The 23873-nt window shown below is 36.8% G+C and overlaps 2 protein-coding genes across 3 annotated transcripts in view; one reads left to right on the top strand and one right to left on the bottom strand.

Annotated features, from left to right (window-relative positions):
- Positions 1-15835, top strand: part of LOC149819926 (histidine-tRNA ligase) — a 33663-nt gene extending 17828 nt beyond the window's left edge. Inside the window, exons 2-7 of one of the 2 annotated variants that reach the window (XM_089982609.1) lie at positions 9858-10118; positions 12167-12272; positions 13869-14051; positions 14722-15198; positions 15288-15368; positions 15446-15835. In XM_089982609.1, the coding sequence (XP_089838735.1) occupies positions 9858-10118; positions 12167-12272; positions 13869-14051; positions 14722-15198; positions 15288-15368; positions 15446-15510 (1173 nt within the window). In that variant the 3' untranslated portion in view covers positions 15511-15835. The remainder of the gene's footprint in view (positions 1-9857; positions 10119-12166; positions 12273-13868; positions 14052-14721; positions 15199-15287; positions 15369-15445) is intronic. The other variant, XM_089982610.1, reaches the window with a different exon arrangement.
- A 1827-nt stretch (positions 15836-17662) lies between these two features.
- Positions 17663-23618, bottom strand: LOC149819925 (uncharacterized). Its single transcript, XM_089982374.1, has 3 exons — positions 23458-23618; positions 20044-20081; positions 17663-17899 (listed from the first exon to the last, which is right to left on the bottom strand). The coding sequence occupies exons 1-3, from the start codon at positions 23528-23530 to the stop codon at positions 17786-17788; spliced, it is 225 nt and encodes a 74-aa protein (XP_089838500.1). The 5' UTR covers positions 23531-23618; the 3' UTR covers positions 17663-17785.
- Between the last annotated feature and the right edge of the window lie 255 nt (positions 23619-23873).

The raw sequence follows: 23873 nt of genomic DNA, 5'->3' as shown, positions 1-23873 counted from the left end.
GATATATATATATATATATACTTAGATAGATACATATACATATATAGATCTATATATGTATCTTTCTCTCTCTATATATATATATAAGAGAGACTACATTTTAATAGTTTTAACTTTCAATAATATGCCGATGTTATCTTTCGGCTAGGTCATTTTGTTGTAGAGTATGTGGGCAAGATCTTTAATAAAAAATTTCATAATGATCAAGGTAATTTTTTAAAACATTTGACAAGAATTCTCTTCCGGAACCGGATCTAAATTATAGTATTTGCTTTAAATTGTTTTTTAACATAGTTGTGAAATTTTTTAAAACAATTAAATACTTAGGGTTTGAGTCTAAGAAAATATATCTATGTATATCTACTATAATCATCAACAAATATAGCATAGTATGATATTCCTTCCTTAAACACAATTGGTGCCTGTCTCCATACGTCTGAATGTATTAATTGAAATGGTTCTTTAGAGACAAAATGACTAGATCCAAAAAGTAAGGATTTCATTTTTCCAAGAATGCAATCTTTACAAATCAAATCGTTTTCATTACATTTTTCAAAAAATGAGAACAAGTGCAATTTTGACATACTAGGATGTCCTAATCTCTTATGCCAATTTTTTTATGTCTTTCTTTTCTACAAAATTATAAAAAGCTTGTTTTGATAACTCTACATTGTCCATGAAGTAGTGATCTTCACTTTTATGGCCTCGCCTAATCTGCCTCTCGGACCGGAGATCCTGCACCAAGCAAGCACTAGATGAAAAGGAGATCCTACATCCATGTTTAGTAATGTGAGAAACTGATAGGATATTTAAATTTAAATTTGGTACTACTCTAATGTTTGGTACATAAAATTTTTGACTATTTTTAGAACAATTTTTTAAAGTCTCAAAACTTTTGATTTTCAAGGAAGTCTATCAGCGGTTGAAACATAAGAATCATTTGGGTCAGCATGACATTCAGATAATATGAACTCATTATGAGCCATGTAGAAAGATGCATCAGAATTAAGAATCCAAGAAATCTTATCGGGATCAACTCATGTATACATGACCACATCGGAGAGGAAAAAACCTTGGTTCTTGAGTAGTGGTTGTAATGCTTTCATAAGTTGAGCTAGTGATATTAAACTGATATTTATGGATCTTTTATCTATGCTACTTTTTTTGAATGATGGCCCTATAGAGGCCACTTTTTTTTTCTTCTCTTTTATCTTATTTTCTCCTCTTCGAGCAAAAAGGTTTGATGTGACCTGGCTCATTACAAAAATAATCTTCTTTTTGGATTCATAGTCATTTAAGCATCTTTCAAAGTGGGGAGGCCTATAGGTTTTGGCATGATTTTCAGGTCTTTGACATGGCAATAACAGAGTCTTCATCCTTGGAAGAGGTGTTTTTCTCAACCTATTTTCTTTCATAGTTAATTCTTCAAGTGTTTCTATTATGAAAAACATACCTGTTAGAAATCATGGGTTCTGTCATTCAATCACAAGAACGAATAAAGAATAGAGAAAGAGAGAACGTGGTGGCTGCAAAAAACCCAAAATTAGGGTCTGCGGTATCTAGCGGCTGCAAAAAACCCAAAATTAGGGTCTGCGGTATCTAGCTTATCATTATATATATAGGCTGGTACAAATATTAGGGTACGAAAATACCCATTACACAACAAGCAAGAGTTGGGTTTGTGATCCGAGATCCAAACCCAGTCATGGTTGACGACTCATTTTCATCCTCCCTCAAATTGTATATGGTTTTGAACCATGAACAACTTGCCTTTTAACATTCAAAATCGGTCCTTGATAGGCCTTTTTGTAAACAAGTCAGCAACTTGATCAGCAGTCCGAACGAATTCAGGTTCAATTTCCTTCTCTTCAACCTTTTGTCTTACAAAATGTTGATCAATTTCAATATGCTTGGCGCGACTGTGGTAGATAGGATTAAACAACATATTGATGGCACTTTGATTGTCACACAAGAGAATACATCTAGATATGGATTCTCCTTCTGTCAACAGATGTCTAATCCATGTTACTTCGGCTGTAGCAGTTGCCATTGATCTATATTCAGCTTCTGTGCTGGACCTGGCAATGGCCCTCTGTTTTCTACTGCTCCATGAGATAAGATTTAGGCCAATGAAAACACAGTATCTTGAGACTGACCTACGCTCATCTGGATCTTCTGCCCAGTCTGCATCTGTGTAAACAAGAAGTTCATGCATGTGATGCCCATGCATACTCTTTTTGTACAGAAGACCATCCCCAATAGTTCCCTTCAAATATCGAAGAATGCGTTTAACAGTTTTCATATGCCCAATATGTGGTTCATGCATGAACTGAGATACCTGATTGACTGAATAGACAATATCAGGGCGAGTGAAGGTGAGATATTGAAGCATCCCTACTATCCTACGATACCCTGTAGGGTCCTCATACAAATCTCCAACTTGGGAGCTAAGTTTCTGATGAAGTACACTGGGTGTGCTTAGAGGCTTGCAATCTTTCATACCTGCCTTGCTGAGAACATCAATGGTATACTAATGTTGGGTGATTGTCATGCCTTCAGTAGTCCTGTCGACTTCTACTTCAAGAAAATATCGCAATTTACCAAGATCCTTCATTTTGAACATGTGGTTCAGGAGTTCTTTGACTCACTCAATATGTTCATTAGAGTTACCTGTAATGATAATGTTATCTACATATATCAATAACAAGGTAATTGTATCTTTGCATTTGAATATGAAAAGAGAATGATCAAGAATAGACCGATTAAAGCCATATTTCTCTACTTCAAGAGAGAAACTGTCAAACCAAGATTGAGATGTCTGCTTCAAACCATATATAGCTCTCTTTAACCTGCACACATATTTTTTGGAGTTCCCTTCTGCGTACCCAGTGGGTTGCTCTATGTACACTTCTTCCTTCAAAGTTCCATGAAGAAATGCATTTTTCATATCGAGTTGATTGATAGTCCACTGATGCTCAATAGCCAATGATAGCATGATGCGCAGATAGTTCCCATTTTTACAACCGAACTGAAGGTCTCATCGTAGTCTTGTCCTTGCTTCTATGTGAAGCCTTGGCAACCAGTCTAGCCTTATATCGCTCGATAGTACCATCAGGCTTATACTTTATTTTATACACCCACTTTGACCCAAACAGATTCCGATCATGTTCTGGGAACAATATCTCAAGTGCCACATTCATGAAGAGCCTCCATTTCTTCATTCATAGCTTCAATCCATCTCTTAGAATTTGTTGCTTGATAAAATGTTGTGGGTTGATCTTCCTTACCTAAAGCGGTTAAGAAGAGTTGGAAATCCATCGAGAAATTCTCATAACTAACCCACATATCAATAGGATGTCGAGAGCGAGTAGATCTTTTGGGAGCAGAGGAATCAACAGAAGAAGAATTCATCTCCTCATCGGAGTTGGGGAGGGTCTCTTTCTCACGTCGATAGTAAACAATGCCTTTATACCTTTCAGGAGCCAAGAGTGGTTCTGAAATCACATTGTCCTGAGTCTTTTGGGTTTCACTCATTTCTTGAATTACATTCTGAAGGACAAACAACATCAATGCTAGAAAAGAGATCAGAATTCAACCAGGGGTGATAAACTTCAATTTCAGGAGAAGTGTTAGCATTGTGATCAAATTTTAATTCATCAAATACAACATTCCTGGATATTTTGATATGCTTACTCACGGGATCATAACATTTGTATCCTTTATAATCATCAGATGAACACCCTGCAAAGAAAAATAGGGTGATTTGGTTTCCAAGATATTCATGGGCAATCAGTTTATGATATGGACCGCTGAATGGAAAGTCTCTGCCCAGAAAGTAATTGGAAGGTTACTACCATGCATCATGCTCATTGCACTCTCGACAATATGGCGATGCTTCTGTTCAACAATCCCATTTTGTTAAGGTGTATGAGGGCAAGACACTCGTCTACTTATTTCATTAGTCTAGAGAAAATTAATAAAGTCATTTGAAGAGAATTCACCTTCTCCATCACACTGAAAACAAAGGATATTATCAGAGAATTGATTTTGAACAAAAGAATGAAAATTCTGAAATAACTTGAAGGTTTCAGATTTGCATTTCATAAAGAAGATCCATGTATACCGAGAGTAGTTATCAACAAAGCTGAGATAATATCGAATGCCAGACATGGAAGGAACTGGAGCCGGACCCCAAACATCAGAACAGATAATTTCAAACAGTCTTGAAACTCTTTTATTAATAGAAGGAAAAGGGAGAACATGACTCTTACACTGAAGACAACTAGAACATTTTTTATCATTGACACTTAAACTTAGACCTGACTTAGGAATAAGACTGCTTGAGACAAGTTCAATAAAACGACTAGTACAATGACCCCGACGACCATGCCAAAGATTCGGCTCAATACATTCAGAAAGATTAAAAACACTCTCAAGAGGAACGGAAGAAGATGTAAGCTTCAAGGTGGGAGCAATAGGCTGAACACGAGTGGAAGGATTCTCTTGGAACATGTACATATTCCTTTGACGTTTTTCTTCAGCGAACGTTTCCCTCGTGTGAAGATCCTTGACACGAACAGAAAAGGGGGTAAACTCAACTGAAGCATTAATATCATCTATAAGCTTAGAGACAGAAACAATATTTTTCGTGATATTAGGAGCATGAATGACATTTGAAAGAGCGAGTGAAGAGTTTGACATAGGGATGATAGAGTTTTCAATGTGAGAAATATGGTGATGAGATCCGTCTCCAGTAACTATACTATTTCTACCAACATAAGGAACAATATTTAGGAGCTTACCAACATCACCGGTAACATGAGTAGTTGCTCCGGAATCAACATACCAAGTGCCTTGATCATTTTGTTTCAGATTCAAGTCAGTCAAGGCAGATAATAACAACTCTTTGACTTCTCCACTATTCTTTAATTTATCTATTCATTTTCTTTTCTTTGATTGCTTTCCGCTATTTTGAGGATTAAACCAACAGTTAGCTTTGATGTGCCCATTTTTGTTACATAGAAAGCAAGTGGGTATTGTCCTTTGCCTCTGCAAATTAGGAGGAATATTGAGTGTAGGCAATATTCCACGAGCTCCTTGTCTATTCCTCTCTTGACCGCCTCTTTTCTGAGATTCATACCTACCACGTCCTCGACCATAAGTAACTCTTGTGGCAAGAACATCTTGGGCTCCAATCTGAGTGTGAGTATCTTCAGAGAATCCCTTCAAAGTCATCTCATACTGTAAGAGTTTAGCACGAAGATCTTCAAAGGCAGATAAGTCTGGTAAACACAATAAGGAAGTAACCATCATATAATAATCAGGTCCCATCCCGCTCAAAATTTGATGCACCATATCTTTGTCACTGACCGCACAACCCACGATGGCCAACTAATCTGTGATAGTCTTCATTTTGTTGAAGTACTCCATGATAGTCATGGAATCCTTTCTCAGCATTTGAAATTCTTTTTTTAAAAATAGAACTCTGGCCTGAGAAACTTGAGAATACGTCTGAACAAGTTGGTGCCATAACTGCATGCCTGAGAAGTCATTTGGGATTGCCATAAGCACCTCCTGTGACAGAGTGAAAGTGATGTAGGCAACCAAAGCTTGATCTCGCTTTATCCAGGATATGTACTCTGGATTTCTAATAAAGGTAATGAAAGTGTCACCCTCCCCATTCTTTCCTTCTTGTGATATGAACTCTAGAGGAACAAGAACAGAGCCATCCAGATGACCAGAAAGATCCTGACTTCTTATGAATGTGATGATTTGTCTCTTCCAGGTTAGGAAATTAGAATTGTTCAGTTTCTCAGAGACAAGGTGACTAAGAAAGTTGGAAGAAAGACCGGATTGAAAAGAGGAAAATGAATCCATAGTCGATTGAAGACGAATACAAGAAACAAGAGATTTGCTGAATAACACCGCAAATTTGCTGGAGAACACCGTAAATTGCATAGTGATTTGTTGAAGAACATCAAAAATCGCGTAGCGATTTGCCTTTTTTTTTTAAATAACGATCTGCAGATCCGAGGCAGAAAATTAGACGATGTAGTAAAATTTGTTTTGAATGAAGTTAACCAATAAGAGGCATGTTATTGAAAATGGCGTGTTTTTGTTTTCGGAATGACAAGGAAAGAGACAGAAGTTCCAAGGGTGAATCTGATTCGAAAAGGATTCAAAAGATAATATCAATCAATTAAAAACAGATCTGAGTTCACGTTTAGATCAGCAAAGAGAAAAGAAATAGTGAAAGGAAAAGTCGACTTGAACAAATCCAAAACTCGGATTTTAGAAGAAAGGAAACACGTTAACTTGAATATATTTAAGATTGGGTTTAAGAACAAGAGTTTAAGAACAAGAGAATAAAATAGAGAATAGATGAAATCGGATTGAGAGATACCTTAAGAAAGAGACAGAGAAACTCGGCTTGAGACTCATAAGGACACGATCTTCAAGATTGGATCTTCTGCTCTGATACCATGTTAGAAATCATGGGTTTTGTCATTCAATCACAAGAACGAATAAAGAATAGAGAGAGAGAATGTGGTGGCTGCAGAAAACCCAAAATTAGGGTCTGCGGTATCTGGCTTATCATTATATATAGGCTGGTACAAATATTAGGGTATGAAAATACCCATTACACAATAAGCAAGAGTTGGGTCTGTGATTCGAGATCCAAACCCAATCATGGATGACGACTCCTTTTCAATACCTCCTCTATGTAAGAGAGTGAACTTAGTTCCTTTAACTTCGGGTATAAGTCTATTTACAATGATAGAAATGCTTTGTGTTAATTTGTTTTTTACGGAGCTCAATGTTCAAAGGACGATGCCATTTTGGCTCCAAGAGAGACAACTCTTCCCAATGAAGAGATAGCATTGTAGTATTCTCTTATGATAATGTTTCATTGGGTTATGGTTCTAACTTTATTTTGGCGGTTACATACATGAGCTATATCCTTTAAGAAATACATCTTGGAGATATTTTCAAGCATCACTAGCGTAGTCAAATTTAGCTAAGCTTGTACATTTCTTTATGTCCACACTCCACACTATTGATGAGTCACACTATGATCTTAGAGTGCCCCATCTTCTATTCCTTTCATCTTTTCTCATATTCGGCAACGACTTTGTTCATGTCATCTCCTTGGAGTGCCACTTCTTTTTCATTGTCGATCTTTGTTAGCATGAGTTTAAGTTCTTTCTCGGTCCTATCCACCAAACTTCATAGATCCTTGCTCCAAATTTAATGTTTGACAATTGATACCCACATCACATAGTTGGAGTCATTTAGTCTAATGGGAATGGTGACAACGACTTCTTGGTCATCTTCCATGGTAATGGTCAACAAGAAGATAAAGCGAGGAAGGGAGACAAAAAGAATAATGCTCTTATGAACACCATGAGCTCCACAAACTCACGTTATCATGAGCAACTTGTCATCTTCCAAAACTCTGATACCATGTAATGAAATGAAGGTGTTCTCACAAAACATAACCCAATTGGGTTTACAACTTTACGTACAAGAGGCAAACAAGTCACTCACACAACCCAACTATGTCTTCAAACACAAAAACCACTAAGGGCCAAGAGAACACATAAAAAATAATAAATTTATCGAGGCTTGGAAATGCTTGGGAGAGAAAGGTTTAGAATGGTTGACAAATATTTTTAACAAGATTTGGCGGACAAATAAGATGCCTAATGAGTGGAGGAAGAGTACTTTGGTGCCTTTATATAAGAATAAGGGTGATATACAAGATTGCACAAACTATCGTGGTATAAAACTCATGAGTCATACTATGAAACTTTGGGAGAGGGTGATTGAGTATAGGTTGACGAAGGTTGTCATGATATCGGAGAATCAATTTGGTTTTATGCCTGGAAGATCAACTATGGAAGCCATACATCTTCTTAGACAACTTATTGAGAGACATAGAGAGAGGAACAAAGATTTGCATATGGTTTTTATTGATTTGGAGAAGGCATACGATAGAGTACCTCGGGATGTTCTCTGGTGGATAATGATGAAGAAGGTGTTTCTCTCAAGTATATTAGTATAATTAAAGATATGTACGAAGGAGTAGTAACCAATGTCCGCACTTGTGGAGGGGTGACAACCGATTTTCCTATAACGGTTGGGTTACATCAAGGATCTGCATTAAGCCCTTTCCTATTTGCTATAGTGATGGATGAGCTTACGAGATCAATTCAAGAAAATGTGTCGTGGTGTATGTTGTTTGCTGATGATATTGTTTTGAGTGATGAGTCTACAACTGGGGTTAATGCTAAGTTAGAATTATGGAGACAGACATTGGAAGCAAGCTGTTTTAAGTTGAGTAAGAGTAAGACAGAATATATGGAATGTCGGTTTAGTAAGCAACGAAGTAGTGATGGGAGTGTAGTGAAGCTTGGTGAGCAAGAAATACCGGTGGATGATTGTTTCAAATATTTGGGATCTATCATTCAAAAGTGTGGAGAAATTGATGGAGATGTAAATCATAGGATAAAGGTTGGGTGGATGAAATGGAAAAGTGCAACTGGAGTGTTGTGCGATCGTAGAATGTCATTGCGGTTGAAGGAAAAGTTTTATAGGACGACTATTAGGCCCACTTTACTATATGGTACGGAATGTTGGGCTGCCAAGAGACATCATATTCAAAAAATGAGTGTAGCTAAGATGCGTATGCTTAGATGGATGTGTGGAAATACAATAAAAGATAAGATAGGTGTTGCACCCATTGAAAATAAGATGAGAGAGAATCGTTTACGGTGGTTTGGGCATATTCGGCGAAGGCCTAATGATGCTCCAGTTAGAAAGATGGAGAAATGGGAAAATATATTAATTAAAAGAGGTCGGGGTAGGCCTATGAAGACTTGGATGGAGATGATAGGAAAGGATATGAATGCTTTGAACCTCACCGAGGACATGGCATTGGATAGAAATGATTGGAGGAGAAGGATTCATGTGGAAGACCCAGAATGATTTTCTTTGTTGGTTCATATCGCCGACCCCAATTGTTTTGGGATGAAGGCGTAGTTGTTGTTGTTGTTGTTGTTGTTGTTGTGGAGAATGCACACAAAATGCATAACATAACAGGGACCAAAGGTCTCATATTTATACACTTCAAGAGAGTGAGAGACACCCTTTCTAGTCAGTGGGGAGCTCCCAACGGCTTGAAATCTAGTGGTTGGGGTTCAAGCCGTTGGGGACCCCCCAACGGCTATATTGTCATGGACTAAAAATCCCTTGACAATATAAACAAAGACGTAAAAATAAAAATAAAGAAAAATAAAAATGTAAAAAAAATCAATTCTGCCCCTAATGGGCAGATCCTAGTACTAGGGTCAAAAAACCAAAATACCCCTAGAGGGTATTACCTATTACAACCACAAATATATATATATATATATGAACATCATGTTCTACATTTTAACACATCCAGGGAGGCCATTCTGTTTGTAGTGTATTTAAATATGAGATTGCCATGGGGAAAACTTTAAGTATTTAAAATAGTTTCTTTTAACAGGCTGTAGAAGCTCATTCCTCCCTTGACGTGTGAGCTACCTTTTAGATCTTAGGATATGTGAACTTTTTTCCTTTTTGGACATTCTACTTACTAATTTTAATCAATTCTCTTTTGATGTTACCCTGGCTGTAGTATGTCAACTCTGTATGCTTTTTTTTTGTCAATTTGTGAATTTACACAATTCTGACCACCTTTTTTTTTTGTTTTTTGATATGGATATTAAATGAAATGTTGAATTACTGTTGCATAGTTTGTCAATTGATAGTTTTTGCTTTCAAGCATCAAATGCATGATGCTATGCTATACTTTTTCCTTCCTTTCACAGTTATCCCGTCATGCACTGGTGTCTTCTCCCAATTCTTTGCAGTATCAGACACCAGACTACACAAGCCAGTATTACCAGCACTTTGCTGCTCAAGGTCATCCCCAGTTTGAAGGGCATTCATTTGAAGTCCCAGCTCAATGTGTAGCAAGGCAGGGCGAGACAGTTTCTGCAAGATCTTATGCACAACCTAGTTCAGTTATGGATGCCAATAAAGTCTCCGGAGGGGAAGTCAGACGCGTGTCTCGTCAAGACATACAGTTGGTATGGAATTGTTAAATTTGTCCATCAGGATTTCTTTGTTGATAAACATAACTTTTATGATATGATCATTATGTATTAAAACCACTCTACCTATTTACTTTTTGTATTCTTCTTGCCCTTATGCATAATTAGTAATTACAAAAACAATGGATCAAAGTTATCTGTAAGATGGGAAATAACCTTTAATATAGTTTTTTTTATGATATGCTTACACTTTCCTAATTTTAGTAAATGCTGCCATGCAATCCTGAGCTTCATTTGCTATGATGACCAATTCTGATGAGCTCCCTAAATTGTGTGGGAGTTGGTTAATTTAAATCTGCATCATAGGCCATGGTAAGGTTATGCAAGCATTCAGTACCGCAAAATTGAATAGCTTCATGTCAGCTCTGCCTGCTGGGCTTCAGAAGAGGAATCTAATATTATTCACGCTATTTACAGAACAATGGCAATTTTGGTGGTATCCTCAAAATTTCTTTCATTTTGAATTCTTAAGCAGTGCTGTAGGATAATTACCTCATGGGTTTTCTTTGAAAAAATGAACATGTATCTGTTGTCCAATTATGTGTGTGTATGTCTGCACGTTCATGCATGTGTGTAATTTCCAATTAGGATATTAAACCATGTGATTTTATCATGGTCACCACTTCAGTGTATGTGGTTTGGAATGGCTAAGCTTAACAAAGAATGATATGACTGTTCGTATTATATGGTGAAATTGTAATTGGAACATGAAAAAATAAAGGAATACAAAAGAAAATTACAAATATAAAATAATCATTTCAATATGTAACAATACTTTAATAATAATAATATTAGGAAAGACGACCTTGAGAAGCATAACCGAAGAGTCATCAAGTTCAGAAGTCAATAAGAAGCCAGTAACAAAATGAACATAGTGAAGCAGAAAGCAACAAAGCTATCCTATGAATGAATCTAATCAGATTAGCCAAATATGAAACAAAAGTACAAAAAAGAGGGGAAAGAAAATGAAAAAGTTTGTCAATTATTTCAAAAGTTCAGGATTATTGCCAATGAAGTAATTCATACTGCAAGGAATAAAAACATACCGGCATTCCTTTTGAAGGTTGACCTGGAGGCTTTCACTTGGTCCAGTGAGAGCTCCTATATCATTGTTGGAGGGGATGGGATTCAAGAGTATGTGGATCGACTTGATAAAGAGCAATGCCATCAGTTTAGTTGGTCTCTACCAATGGTTACAGGAGAGTTTTTATCTCCCTTATGTCTAGGGGGGATTTTCCAAGGGATCTGTCATTCCTTTCTAGATTAACCTGGCAGCCTTGGTACTGGACTTTGGAGATAGTTGCTAGACTCCCTAGTGATGGTACCTATTCAGTTCACTAGTGATATCCTAATCTTTATTACTACTAATTCTTATCAAATGTGCAGCAGTTGGTTCATCCTTAAGATCTTCGACCTGGCATCAGAACTTCAATCAACGAACCTAAATGTGGTTTGACAAAGTGTTTGAACATATCGTTATTCAGTAGAGGAGAAGGGTGGTGGCATTGAGATGATAAGTGGCGGTGGGGAAGGGGAAGAAAATGGTGGAGGTGTGACATGTGAGTCCTGACTTGGAATTATATATTAGTATATTTTTTGCCATAATATTATTATAAAAGTGCCTCTTCAATTTTTTAGCAATTCTATTTGTGATGTCATAAGTCATAACTACCAACTTGTATCATAAAACCCAAGTACCAAATTGTAGCACTAGAAGATATTCTATTTAATCATGACATCTTCATTGCTGCCGTGCACACTGAATTTGTACTCTTACAGTTAATTTCTAGTTAATCTCTTATTGTATGTTAATTCTTTTGTGCCTGCAGCTTTGGTTACTAGTTTAATGGATAGTTAGTGCAATTGTAAGCTGTCTTATGTTGACAAGTAATGGTATATTTATTTTAGAAATGTAGCTTCTGCAAAGAAGCAGTCATTGTAGGCTCTTCTCTGTGTGTATTAGTTGCCTATGAGTTGCAGTGTATGTAATTTTTAACTTTGTTTTTTTTTTTCATTTGATGCAGGTGCAAAATCTTATAGAAAGGTGTCTGCAACTTTACATGAACCGGAAAGAAGTCATCGAAACTCTCTTGCTTCAGGCAAAAATAGAGCCTGATTTCACGGATCTTGGTAACTGTTTCAAACTTGATAGTTGTAATAAAGTCTAATTACTTGCATTGTGGTGTTGCATAATTACTTCATGGTCATTCTCTTAATTTCATGTCTCCTGATTTATGGTGCTAAGTACAAAGGTGTCCCATATTTTGACCACATAACAAGGTAATCCTGTGCTCATTTTCTGCATATCTTTATATTTCACGAATCAAGTTAACCATTACTTTTCATAGTTGAAGGTGAAATCGAATTTGGCGAAATATAAAAGTTGTCTTTTGGAAAACAAGTTCAACCTGTACTGATTTGATTGCCAGTCACCAACACTTTCCTTTTTTAAAGACGGATTATCTAAAAGGCATCTTGATTTTGGTAAAGATTTTGGCATGCATTTCATGTTTTTATTGGTAAGATGAGCATTAAGGTTATGGTCTTTCTTTATTTGGCATATGCTTCTGTTGTTTTCTTGAAGGCAGTGTCTTGATGAATGAGGGCTTCATGTAGATTCACCTATTTTTGTGAATTCTGGTATTTATGGAATTGGTATCTCAGATTAAGGATAGAGTTCATGCAGTCAATTGACTTTGACCAAGTTGGTTTCTGTCTTGTCCAACTCCTGTACTCTTTGCTCTCTATTCTAGAGCTTGACTCCTTGGATCTAGTGAAATAAGTCCTAGAGTTGGATAGTTCTGACATGCTTGTAGTCCTAAGTTGGATTTTTAGGAAAATGTTGAAGATACACAGAACTTATTGTCCGTAATTATCTTGGTCTGTCAGACTATATCCACATGAAGACTTTGATAGTGAGAATACCAGATATTTTGCTTAAAGCTAACCAAGAGATGGGAGCTATTCATGTCCTTGAATATCTATGTTTGACCATAACAAATTGACTTCTAATCATTTCTTATTTTGCTGAAGCCACATGGTAGGTCTAGTCTTTTGTTTTAGTTCCTTATATGTTTTTAACTTTAAATCTAAAAGAAGTGGTCAATTGATTTTCAACATATATCCACATGTTTTTTTGTGCAGAGATTTTTTTTGTTGTTGGATAGGCAATCTAAGGGATGACCCTTGTGGGATTTGAGCCCGAGACCCCCTAGGTCATGGTAGTGTGATCTAACCATCCAGCTGTCTCTTGTCCTTGTATAAGTTGACAACAATATTCCAAGTCTATCAGCAGTCTGCATTGAGTCCTGGGGACAAGATGACTGTGCTGTAAAGACCATTACTGAAACTTTCATATTTTGTTGGATAAGTGCTGCCTGTTACTGCTAAAAGTTTATCATGAGTTGGTATTTTTATTGAGGGAGTATCATTTCTTTTTTGTAATTTAAATGTATGTTCGAGTTCATCTTTTACTCCTTATCAGTTATTATTCTAAAAACTTGGCAGTGTATGTAGATACTGATTTTCATAGTTTGGCCTAAGAATTATTCATGTGAAGCTCTGTCACGATGAAGACAAGTATGAACATAAAAGGGATATTATCCAAATAGCAAAATGGAACATTTAATAGGATATTGCTTTTTCCATCAATTAGAAGCTTTCTTTCTTTATTTGTCCTCGAGGCCCTTTCACTAAGAATCATTTAATTGTTTACTCATTTTTCAGTCTGGCAAAAACTTGAGGAGGAGAATAAAGAATTCTTCAAAGCATACAATATTCGGCTTATGGTGAAAAACCAGATTATGATTTTCAATAAGCTGCTTCAGGAGCAAGTTGATCTCATGCAGAAGATGTGCCCATCTAGAGCATCTTCTGTACCTATTTCCAATGGATCTCATTCTACTCCATGTAAGTCACTTTTGCAGTTACAGTGTTCATTCTTTTTTGCATCATATGTTATACATTTCATTCAATCCTAATCAGCTGTCTAATATTTAATTATACTGATTTGTTTGACTTGCTTGTTTTGCATGGCTGTTGATGATAATTATATCTTTGATCAAGCTCATTGTATCATTTACTGAGGAAAATGGATGATATGCTAGAGTTTCAGTTATTAAAGCTTTACCATTAAGTACTCTTAACAATGTGACATTGATGTGTGAATGTGTGTATGCGTGTGTGCATGTGCTGTGTGTACGGCTGTCAATACACAGATGCACTAATAGTTTCAGTCAGGCCATGATGATGCCAGATATCAGTGGACATGATATTCAAATGTACAACACACACACACACACAGCTTTTTGGCCAACTTATGGTTCCAGTAATTTGGGTATCTTTTTGTGTGCAATGTCTGCTGAGGATTTTGCTTTTGAAATAAGATTTGAGTATGCAATTATGGCTTTTAGCAGTGGATGGTTTTGAGGATGGTTGTAGTAGTTTCAGGATCATTTTGTTTTTTTTTTCCTTTTTGTATGAATATACCCTCAAGGTATGTGCTAGAGAATGGTGTGTGATATTGCTGCTTTCTATTTTTTTATAGTTTATTCCTGCTTCTAACATTAGATTATTGCAGTGCAACAGCAATCACCTGCATGTTATGCTGCTGAGCACTCGAGAATGCCTTCTGCATCTGACCAAATGAACCATGCAACAGTTCCTTCGGGTGCTCTTGTCAATGGAACAGCTTCCATGAGCCAACATATGCATACGAGCGGGGCACTTGGTGCTCAAACTGGCGGAATGGATATCTCCCAAAATATGCTTGCAGTTCAGCAGTTACCGATGGGAATCATCCAAGGAAGCAATGGGATTACAATAAAGTCTGAATCTGAGTGCTCAAACAATTCTGCTTTCACATTTGGTGCTGATAACATTCCTGAAGCCCGTTTGGCAATTGGAGATGCCCCTCCTGGTGCTTTTAGCAACGTGGATATCAACTCAAGTGTCTTACACGGATCATTTCTAGAGCCTGACACATATGGCTTTCTAAGTCAGATTCCTCGGAATTTCAGTCTTTCTGACTTGACTGCAGGATTTTCTCAGAGCTCTGGTAAGTCACCTTTCAGATTTGTTGATCATCTCTAACCGGTGGAACTTTTTAAATGAAGACTAACAATATAGCTAATACTCGATAAACAGACATACTGCAAAATTACCCAGGCTGTCCATATCTAGCTGACACAGATGGGCTTATTGACTCACTGGCAAGGGATTGTCGAGGTCAGTTTTTCATGCTTTTGCAATAACCATTTTTGTACACTGCATCTTGTTTCCTAAGTTCTTCTGTGTGTGTACAGGAGAAGAAAAGAGGCTGGACACTATATCGGAAGGCTTGAGCTATGAAGAGTTTGCAAGTGATTGATTGGGTACATCTCCTTTGCGTTAATTCTGTCATGATTAACTTGGGGATCATCTGGCCCTTTTATATAATCAAGTGTTTCCATCCATGGCTTGTGTGGTGGCTCTGCATCTGCCCTGTAGGTGGAAAGCAATATCGTGTTGGTTGTAGCTTGCTCTTGTACTATCTTGCAATTAGCTGACAGCCATCATACAAAGCTGAGTTGTTTGTACATAGCATTTTTAGATGAAAAGACAACACAATTCTTGGAATTTTAATTTGCTGTCTCTAGGGTGTGCACACATCATATCAATAATGCAGTTGTGGATGAATTTGTTGCTGATGTAAAGTCAATTATGTTTTATTATGCGATCATTTTCTCTATATCACCGTGACATTTAATGCCACTGAAGTTTTGCCCCTTGGTCCGTGTTACTTATAAAGCTCTCTATATGGCATCTTTATTTTTCTTCATTGACATGGTATTCATGCATGTGAATGTATTGGAATGAACATCTACTCATGTTGCAAGCTGTTGTTAGCGTAGTTAAAACCCCGCATAAGCTCCTGCCTATGCAGCTAGGCACTCCTTAGCTTTCTCCTAGGAGCACCTAGCTGCCTAGGCAAGTACTTAGGGTGGGGAAGGGGCACCAAGGTTGGTATTTTACATTTTTTATACTATTTAAAACGTTCTAATCATGCTTTGTTTGAAGATTTTGAAATATTTAAGTTTTCAATCTTTTTATTTTTATGTGTTTATATGTTTATTTTAAATAATTTTATTCTTTTTGTGCATCTCTTGCTGATGCAGCTAAACAAATATTTGTTTAAATGAAATCCAATGTTAAAAATGTAATTATGTTTTCATTGTTTAGATTCATTCGTGATTTTTTTTTAAGTTTTAGTTGTTTAGCTTCATAAACTATGTTAAATATATATTTATATTGGTTTTAAGAATTTGTTGTATTTGTTTAACTTTTTTTTTGTCCTAACTAGGCCGACTAGGTCTTTTACGGGGGAGTGAATGAATCTAACCCGAATACAGGAGTGCCCACCTAACAGAGGTACGAACTTAATGAACCAAGATTGAGTATTCATTTTTACCCAACCAACAGTTCCAACACTTGGATTGACCCAATGATAACATTATGTGGAATAAATTCAGAAAAGGCCTAAATACATATTGTTTTAATTCTTACAAGAAAAGATCGTGTGCAAAATAATAGGTATTGTAACAGAACCCCAACAAGCCGCCCCTCTACAAAATACAAAGGAAAAAAATCTTATTCAAAATGTATAATGACAAAAAAGAGGAAACAAGACTTGAACAGCTCCAGCCCGAGCCTGAGGAGCTCATATGACATGGAGCCAACCCATTCGAAGTATTTTTAAAGGATGAACAGAAGAATCGATCTGAGTTTTGTTTACATTAAAATAAAAAATCAGACAATGATAGAAGGGTTTTGACCACTTTCTCTTTTTGAATCTTTTGAGTTCTGCTTGATTGGTCGCTCAAGATCATTGGTCTCCATCGGAAGAAAAGAATTTGTTCACTTAGGCATTCATTGAGAATGATGATCTGGTCGCTCAAGATCATTGGTTCCCACCCGATGAAAAGAATTGGATCACTTCTTAGGCATTCATTGAGAATGATGATCTGGTCGCTCAAGATCATTGGTCTCCACCCAATGAAAAAAATTGGATCACTTTTTAAGCATTCATTGAGAATGATGATGTAGTTCATAGACTATAAGAAAGCGCACTGGTGGAATACTCACGGACAGAACGCAACCAACTTGAGGACACTTGCATCACAAATTTGTGTCGGCCTGGTGAAGCTGATTACAAGCCAAATGACCGAGGATAGCTTCTCTCGACATGTTTTGGCACGACGGTTTGATCCCCACAGATTTCTGAAACCCTAGATCGATCGATTAGGTCTGTCCAATTCCAAATTTCGACCACTCCAGCATGAGTAATAAGCAAATCACAAACTAATTAGTCAGGTCCAGATCTAGCAGGTAAGGATCTGGATCTAGACCAACCACAGGGCCCCACACATAGCTGGAACCAAAAAACTGCAGACTTGACTGTAGATCCAATCTCAAATCTTAGAGAAGCTGCATGCACTTGTAAACTGTGTTGCATTTGGACTAATTTGGATACGATATGGGTTGAGGTCCAGAGTATTTTGCTTCCTGTTTTATGGTTCTAAACGTCTTCCCATGAGCATCTCTAGTTGAATAAAAATATGCCAAACAAGTGATTATTTCTCATAGAAAAGAACAAAAACAAGTCCTCAATAAGATCTTCCACAGTGTATCAAGCTCCCAGCACCAAGGAAAAGACCGAAAACAGCTGCACTACCAAGCGTGGTCTGACCAACATATCTGATCTTCAACAGTCCAGGGACCTGCAAGTTCAATGTGCAATTCCAAAGATTAGCCAATTAGTTATAGGAATCAGGAGTGAATAAATATAATTTTCCGTGGAAAAAAACCGAACCAACTTTGAGTTAATTCCAACCATTCTGTAAAACACCGAATATTAAGAGGAAAATATGAAACTTTCATGTAAAAACAAACACAAAATGGATCAAGTATATGAAAATTAAATGGAAAATAGGAGAGAAAATTTTAACATTTATGGCGATTTAGAATATGGGACAAGTTCTAGCCATTGGTGCAGCTGATGCATCTCTAGGTTTCCTAGACATGGCAATCAGCAAAAAAATGATTTCATTAAAACTAAACAGATAAACAAGCAAATAAAGACCATTAATGGTGAGCATTAGCAGGTTCTGAACAAATCTTGAATTCATGACGAAGCACAATAAAATAGAGCCCACTTCCCTTCTCAATACAACAGAAGGGTAAATAAATGCATGTCAAACGATAATCTATTCCACTCCTTAATAATCAACAAAACATATCAATATGAGAAAGGTCCCCCTAACCATCCACTGAAGTTTTATTCATTCTACTCCACCATATGCACAACCATGACCAAATGGTCCAGTCTTTAGGATAAAAAGGATCTACTATTGACACTACAGTCACCAACATAAAACGGGAATTTCTACATCAAAACTTTCTAATCAGTTTTGACTAGAGATATGAAACAACCTACAAATTGGACTGAAGGTACATGAACCAAACAGTCATTACACTTAGAAGCCTTTACTCACAGCGCACTTGCTAACCCTATGATATCCCACTATCCCAGTGCACCAACACATTATTTATGACACAACGGACCACCAACGCAAATAACATGGCATACAACATACTGGGCATTCCAACTAGGATAAACCTAGTCTGAGCAAGAAACAATCATGATATTCAACAATGAAGAATCCTCTTCCTACAATTCCCACGATGGAATACCTTGACCTGCCCTTTGCACACAACTCTCCAGCAACAATAACAGATCTAACACAATCCTTACCTAACATTGGTCAAATGCAATGCATAAGACACTACTTGCTCAAACCTAATAAGAGTGAAGCTTGGATCCATAGACATATGACAGAACCTCCCAAATGATACATCCAAAGGTGAATCACAATCTAATTATGTAAAGTGTATGCCTTAATATATTTATTTTGTGGCCAAAACTTGATGTACATTTTACTGTACACTAGTATTTAACAGCTTTTTTTATTTATTCATAAAAAAGGGATGAATCAATCTCCTATTCTTTTCTATTAATTCAAACATAAGCAAATCTATCTCAAAATCATTGTGGCTTCTATCTTTACAAGATAAAACAGGACAAAAAGTTTATAAGCTTGTGCATTTTGATATACAACCCTAAAAGCAAGCCTACCTCGAAATCACTGTGGTTTCTTTCTTTACAAGTTAAAACAAAAAGATGCAAGGGTGCTGAGCTATTTATTAAAAGAACAGAGCCCCATGTACCGTTAGGGCATGCTTTTGATTTAGGATGGGAGCATGATAGGAGAATGTGTCAGCTCCAAAACCATAAGATCAATACAGATAACTGGTACATCACCCAAAAAGAAGAATCAGACCCATTACATTATATATGAACATAAATGAGAATCTGATTCTAATTCATTTGTTGAACCAACCATCCATAAATATGCAAAAACAAAAACTAAATAAAAACTAAGCTTAAACATGACTCAAATGTGTTATATACTCCCAAGGCAAGATTCATATCGTCCATATTGTTTTATTTAAACAAGAATACAGCACTAAGGCAATCATAAGAACAACTCTTGAGAATAAGAGACAGCCACTACTGTATATGACAGTTCCATATTCAAGTTGATAGCCAAAAACCAGGATAAAAAGCTGAAGTCTGCTTAGATACCAGTATTTTTGAAAGAGCCCTTAAATTTTGTAAATTGGTGAAACATGACAAATGGATTTCAGTCGTCTAAATAAATGAATTAATTTCTGGAATTTACTAACTGAAAATATTTGCAAGATGGAGAGAAAAAAGCAAAGGAAGTCAAATCCAATATAATGTTAAGAAAAAATACAATATTAAGAAAACACTATTTGACTAACAAAGGATTGGTTACTGCACCTTGTATCTAATGGCTTCATAAGTTCCGTAGACAGCACCTGCAGGGGACAATATCAAAGGATCACGGATCACACCAAAGTTGAATTTGTCTACCAATACCATAAACAACAGGCTAAACAAATCAAACATCATATAACCAAATGTTCTATACTATCCACTGTAGGATGCTTGTCAAGCAATAGAGATGCATGTGTCCTTGTTGATCTGAGCAAGACTAGAGTGCACCAAAAATAGATCCAGAATAAATGTTGGTTTCTAAATATTAAACAAGTCAAACCTCATTCTCCCCTCTAGGGAATACAAAAGGCACAAATAGATGACTGCAAGACTCTTTTATGAGTCCACATAGCAAAACTTACTGAGTGAGTGGAACTGGAACCTCATTTATTGAATAATTACCATCCCTACACACGCATGCACGCGTGTGCAGATACACACAAGGTGGGTGATCATGCAGCTAGTTAAGCCGGAGAAGCTGCCTGCTATACCGGAGAAAGAAGTACAAAGGGGGAGGTGGATCCATTTATTACTGGAAAAAAAACTCTTGTTTTTTTTTAATGTTATGTGAGTCATCTAAGCCACCATTGGTTCATTCTACTAGACAGCTTGTGTATCAAAAGATGACAAAGTTGAGAACCTTTTCCAAGTGAATCCAAGTTAGGCCAGTTGAATTGAAATGTTGCCGGACTAATTTAGCATCTTACGCAACTACATGAACAAGACGATAAACCTGTCCCTTGACCTTATACCAAGTCATCTCATTCCTCTGACCCTTTCAAGGAATCCAGAAACTTGTAGTTTACCCTTGTAAACCATAAATCCTCAGACAAACCTAAAGCAAGTTGGCTATATGAGATCCAATCCAGCTTCCGTTGGTTCAGTCTAGGCTCCTTTTGATGCAATCTGAAGTGCTAGTCAAACAGTTCTAGGCTTCTCTCTGCTTGATCCAGGTTTATGTCCACACCATCCTGACACGATCTAGAATGTTTTGTGCATCAAGGTACAATACAAACTAGTCCACTAGAGCTTTAGATACTCAAAGGTTTGTTCAGTCAAGAGAAACAACATTAAATATGACTAGGAATTAACTAATGAAACAAAGGGATATGTAGTTAACCCAATGCATATGCTAGTTGGAAACTTAACCCTGATACTATGGTGGTTGATTAACACAACCACCAAAGATAGACCTAACTTAGTATAAAAACTTAAAATGGATTCAATTTCAAGAAATCCGTAGCCCACCTGCTAGTAACATTTTTCAACTCTGCTTGAAATAAAAAGCCCAGATATAACAAAGTAACCTTTTAAAACAATTAGGACAGCATTGCTCTTGCTTTCACTCCGGAGCTAGGCTAGAAGGCTCTGATTCTCCTTATAGAAATGCACACAATTAATAATAGCATCCAACAGATATCTTTTCTCCTTTTTTTTAACTCCAAAAAAGTCGTGATTATTAACATGCAATAAGTATGTGAAAGGAAATTAGTGGTTACCAAAAAGTTCAATAAGGAACAAGCAAAGCAAGTAAACAAAATCATAGCACATTATGTGGCCATCGCTACAGACATCCACCCAATAAAGGTTGATTCCTAGACGTGCAATGCAATCAAATTCTTGTAAATCTAATTGAATTTCAAAACAGATTGTTTGCAAGAAATTTTGAGTATTGTAAAATATTGTCCACTCTTTCCAATCATAAACACCAGAGGCAACTGCACATATTTTTTACAAAGAAGAACAAATGTCCTGGATGTTTCATTCTTTTGGACAAGAAAATATTTTATTCTCATAGATGTGTATTTTGTTCACTCAAGTGTATGCTTGCCAAGCATTGAGAGAAGATGCAGATCAAGAATAATAACTACGGACTACAAAAAGGCCAACCAAATCCAATTGAATTATGTGTCACAGAGGAGAGAGAACAGAACAAACTTTAATGGTGAGACCGTGCCCTTCAATTAAGCATGATAATTATGAATTTGAATGCATATAAATTGATTATGAATTAACAAAGGTTGTTAGCGATTATAGTCCCTAAAATTTTCTATAAAGAATTTCCTTTTTCATTTCTTGTTTGGTGGTCTTTAAAAAAAAAACGGCAATACAACAATAATGTGCAAATATGGCAAACTAGGAAAGAAATACTACAGGTTTCTTAATAACGCAAACCAAAAAAGAATCACTGTAAGTTTCTTAATATTAATTTTGGACTGCTAATATTAAAAACTCAAGCATTAATCAAAGACTAACATTAGTCAAAAACATACTCAATTTTTCAAACAAATAAAATATCTTCTTAACAGAAGACAATGTGACATTCTTGTAATCTCATAAGATTTTGGAGCATGTCGTATGTTGAGAATACACGGTGATATTTTAAATCGAAAAAAGATGACGTGACCATGATAGAGTGCAAAGGTTGCACAGAAACAACTTGGCATTTATAGTTCAAGAGGACACCCTCGTGTTCTTCTTTTTCCTTCTATTTGCCACATATGCCTCTCTTGACAAATAACAACAGGAGTTTATACAATTCGGCTTAACAATCACGAAATTTGTTAGTTATCGATGAGCACATAAAATAACATAAGAATGCTAGCAACCATAACGTCAAACGAACCAACGAAGATGTCGAAGTTAAGCGCCTCAGTATGAATGCAGATGCTCAATCAATGCAGCAGCGTATGCAAAGGAGACAAATCTTACAAGGCGCGCATAAATAACGAAAAAGAAATTGCATTACAAACGACAGAATTTTTACTGAAGGCTTCCACCAGGACAATCCAACCACACCCGATTTCATCACTCCCACAATTGAGTTTTCCATCAGAGCGGCTGCCTTCAAGCTTCGACCATCACCAAGTAGCACAAACAACAACGAAAAGCGACGACCTCAACTACAAAACCCTATACCCTCTAACAGAAAACCAACCCATCCCCTGCAAAACCTCAACTCAGCATCAACAAAATCATCGTCTAAAACCACTCCACACCAAAATTTCCTCGTCATCGCCCACAACCGAAGAAACAAAAGGGAACAATCACCCAGTAGAGGCAAATCCAATCTAGTGTTTCATGCACTTCATCTCTTAGGGGAAAAAGAGACATTTTTTTATGAACTCCGACTATTTTCGCTATCAAAATCCATAAATTTCAGAAATTTCCCCCTAATCTCTCTATATCTCAACTATGCGTGCATGGTGGGAACGAAGACAAGGAAATATTGGTGACGAAAACTTGGGAACAAACCCTAGAACTAAAGAAACCACGAGATACCCTCAATCCACCATCACCCAATTGCTCCATACGTCTCGAAACTTGGAGTTCCCCAGTTAGGGTTTCTGATTCAAGATCGAAGCTTAATTTTTCACCCGGATAAAAAGAAAGAATCACAGAGAAAGAGAGGGGTACCAACGGCTCCACCGATGGCTCCGCCCACAGCAACGCCGGTGGTCACCCGCGCGAGGCAGCTATCCCTCGCCATTCTTTCTTCTTTTCTTCTTTCCTCTCTCCTCTCTCCTCTCTGCGCTAGAGGAAAGGCGTTGCGATGAGGGAAAGAAAATTGGCGCCTTCGGCCAGTCGGTCTGCAGTTTACCCTTCTCCCAAGTATCGGTGATATTTTGAAAATATCGTTATTTTCACTGACAAGACTTGCGACTGGCCTAATGACGCGGAGAAAACACCATATCAGATCGTTTTTAAACCACCGCTCACGATATTAATAAGTTAAAATACTGTTTAACGTTTTTTATCTTTTTTATATGTGTGTGTATGAGAAAATATTTGATTCAATCGATTGTATTTTTTTTTTTGGAAAGACCTAGCCA

The sequence above is a fragment of the Nuphar pumila genome, chromosome 12 (genome assembly GCF_984573655.1).
Source record: "Nuphar pumila chromosome 12, dmNupPumi1.hap1.1, whole genome shotgun sequence".
Classification (NCBI taxonomy): domain Eukaryota; kingdom Viridiplantae; phylum Streptophyta; class Magnoliopsida; order Nymphaeales; family Nymphaeaceae; genus Nuphar; species Nuphar pumila.
Note: the sequence above shows the minus strand (reverse complement) of the source record. Positions and strands in the feature narration are given on the sequence as shown.